This window comes from Osmerus eperlanus, chromosome 20 (assembly GCF_963692335.1).
Source record: "Osmerus eperlanus chromosome 20, fOsmEpe2.1, whole genome shotgun sequence".
In the NCBI taxonomy this organism is placed as follows: Eukaryota; Metazoa; Chordata; class Actinopteri; order Osmeriformes; family Osmeridae; genus Osmerus; species Osmerus eperlanus.
Genome location: NC_085037.1, coordinates 10,404,540 through 10,407,838, shown reverse-complemented (window position 1 = coordinate 10,407,838; position 3,299 = coordinate 10,404,540). Strand labels below are relative to the sequence as shown.

The following is a 3,299-nucleotide window of genomic DNA, read 5'->3' as shown; positions in this document are numbered from 1 at the left end:
TCCGACACACACTTTCCACACTCAGCAGTGAGATAATGATACAGGAGTATAGTTTTACCATCCCGTTTCTATACGCTCATAAAGAGAGGCTCCCAGGTACTAAACAGAGGTGAGAGGTCCACAAGTTTGTCCTCACCTAGTTGTGGTTTCTGTGTTCAAGTTACATTACAACACAGGAATACAAGAATACATAACCCAGGCTGGAGCCTTTGCTAAACTGCCATTTTTACCTCAGATAAAAGAACAACTTTTTTCTCCATTCTTCACACCTAGGTTCTATATTGAATATGGAATATGGTGTTGGAAAGCTAAATCTTCCCATCTAAAGGCCACCTGTCTGCGCCGTGAAATGGGGTCTTCTTGTAAAATGGGCTGGGCCGAGCAAGATTGTTTCACCTTTGACCTTGCTGGGGTGAACCCACAAATGCTTAGAACCTGTAATTTCCACAGGCATCTTTTCTCAGGGGGCCGGCTCACCCTTTGTTACCCCTCTGCCCAATGATTGATGACGACCCTGACCTTATGATGAGAGTGCTCTGAGGCATTTTTACAGGCCAAAAGTTTGGCTTGACTTTCCAGACACTTTGTGATTAAGGAAAGGAGGTGTGGAGCTGATACTTTCTCACTGTGAGGGAGTGGAGCTGGAGAACTGGTCTCACTGTGAGGGGGTAGAGCTGGGGAACTGGTCTCACTGTGAGGGGGTGGTGCTGGGGAACTGGTCTCACTGTGAGGGGGTGGAGCTGGAGAACTGGTCTCACTGTGAGGGGGTGGAGCTGGGGAACTGGTCTCACTGTGAGGGGGTGGTGCTGGGGAACTGGTCTCACCTTCAAGTCGTTGCTCTCCCCCAGCGCTTGTTCTAACTGTCCGTTCTGGTTTCAACATCTCATGATTCACTTCACCATGACTTCTTCTGTCCTGGACAAATAATTTACTGATATCTGTACTCTTATTTCTCAACCCTTTCACATTTTTACCCTTGTTGTTTCAGATGGACCACCTCCACAAAGCTCTGATTGGCCCAGGGTTTCGAGTGGCCACACCCCTGAGGAAGGAGCCTAGCTCCTGTAGCGTATGCCAACTGAAGTTTAACTCAGAAGTGGGTGGAGTCTCAACCCTTCAGAACAAACTGATTTCCATTCATTGCAAGTACTTCAGAACAAACGGATTTTCATTATTTGCAAGTACTTCCGAACAAACGGATTTCCATTATTTTCAAGTACTTCCAAACAAACAGATTTCCATTATTTGCAAGTATTTGCAAATACTTCCGAAACAAACTGATTTCCATTATTTGCAAGTATTTCCGAACAAACGGATTTCCATTATTTGCAAGTATTTCAGAACAAACTGTTTTCCATTAATTGCAAGCACTGCTTGAATACATCATGCGTTTTTACTTTGTTTCTGGCTTCTAGGTTGATTCTGATAGTCTGGTAAGTGTGAATACCGTTCCTGGCTGTTTGACTGGTTGTGGTCCTGTCCCTTCTGCAGAGCCAGGCCACATCCCACTACAGTGGAACCAAACACGCCAAGAAGCTCAAAATTAAAGATGCTCCTGACTGCAAGTCTAAAAGCAACGACGCGGTCTCCAAGGAAACCACACTTCAGCCTCTCAACACAGACACAGGTTACACAGCTGTGTGTGTGAGTGTGAGTGTGAGTGTGAGTGTGAGTGTGTGTGTGTGTGTGTGTGTGTGAGAGTGTATAAATGTGCGCTAACATCAAACTCACACAAAAGGGCCAGGATCTTTGATCATTTCGGCTTCTACATTTTCAACCAGACTTATTTTCCCTGTCACGACATTAACTCTCTGATGTTTGATCAAGCTTTAGACTCCCTCCAGTATCACATGGAGAGATGTGAGGTTAGGCATTATCCTCTTACCTCTCTGTGTCTGCATTTACCTTCATCAAATGGTCTCCAGAGATCAAACAGAAGGCAGCACTGAAAGGTTCTGTGTGTGTTTTAAGCCCTGGCAGTATGTTTGGAACTGTGTGGGAGGTCAACCAAAGTAGGCCTCCCTATTATAAAGTACACGCTTTACTGCAGAAAGTATAAGAGAATGTGAGTGGCTATCTTTACACAACCATATGCGTGGGCATGTTTGATAGTGCATGTGTGCTTTCTTGCGCACAGGGGTATGTGGTGTTTCAGAATCCCTCAGAGAGAAGGGGAGAGCTGGGTTGTGTCACATGGGAGGAGTCCAAGTTGCATTCGATAGAGAGAGGAAGACAATGAGAAAGAGAGAGAAGGAGAGCAAAAGAGTGATTATTTGAGTAGGACAAAGAGAGAATTAGTTTGAGGGGGTGGGTCTCAGTAGGGAGCCTGCTGAAGATTACTTTAACAAACAGTCTTCTGGCTGTTCAACTGAAGGGTGACAAACAAAGCCTTTCAGCAAGGCAGTGATAATTATCAATATTACCCTGGTATGAATTCCGAAGTCTGCCCCTAACCCTCTGGGGGGGAAAACTCTCCCAGTTAGTTACCCCTTCTGATAATGGACGGCAATCATCTCAAAGCAAAGCCTTTCATTTAATCGCTGAGAAGCAAGACCCCGGGGAAATCTTTTGATTATTACCGAAGATTAGAGAGCCAGATGAGCCTCATAAATAATCCACAGCCAAAGACAACTGTGTTAAATCTCTGATAGTTTGTTTAAACAGTTCTAAGAAGAGGACTCGTCAAAACACAATTTATCTGCCTTGCAAAAGCTTGGGCAATTCTGGAGCTTGTGAACAAGACAGAGTAGAATAATTAATGTTCTCCAATTAGTGTTAACCAAAACATGAAATATGCAGCACATATGGTAGACATATTGTACAATCATACCTTCTCGGTAGAAAACATTGCACGAAAAGATATAGTCGTGAAAAAGAGTTGGACTCTACAGGAAATACAAAAGCATCAGTCAGTCGAGGCAGCGAGACATTGAAAAAAGTATTTTTGAGGTTAAGCTCATTAACGCTACATTTTGTCGTCTGTGTGTACATACTTGCAGCTGTGATGGGAGTGTGTGAAAATAAGTGATTTAATAGCGGAATTCATTAAGAACCGCTGCAGTATTGCAATGAAAATCTTTGAAATCTCTCAAAATCTCTAATAAAAACTCTCACCCCATTCATAAATTACTGTTTCTCTCCCTCTAAACTCTGTCTCTTCCTCTCTCTGTGTCTCTCACTCTCTCTTCTTCCCTCCATTTCTCCCTCACACACACACACAAACACACTCACACAGTAAACTAGATTCCGTCTCTTTGCAGATGGCGCAGACGGAATTGAGCTGGCACCACCCAGCGCCA

At 44.0% G+C, this 3,299-nt stretch overlaps 1 protein-coding gene across 1 annotated transcript in view; it reads left to right on the top strand.

Moving 5' to 3' along the window:
- Positions 1-3,299, top strand: part of LOC134040985 (zinc finger protein 385D-like) — a 9,830-nt gene that overhangs the window by 3,772 nt on the left and 2,759 nt on the right. The window contains exons 3-5 of the mRNA XM_062487205.1: positions 989-1,096; positions 1,492-1,627; positions 3,261-3,299. The exon at positions 3,261-3,299 is cut by the window's right edge and continues 204 nt beyond it. Coding sequence (XP_062343189.1) covers positions 989-1,096; positions 1,492-1,627; positions 3,261-3,299 — 283 coding nt within the window. The remainder of the gene's footprint in view (positions 1-988; positions 1,097-1,491; positions 1,628-3,260) is intronic.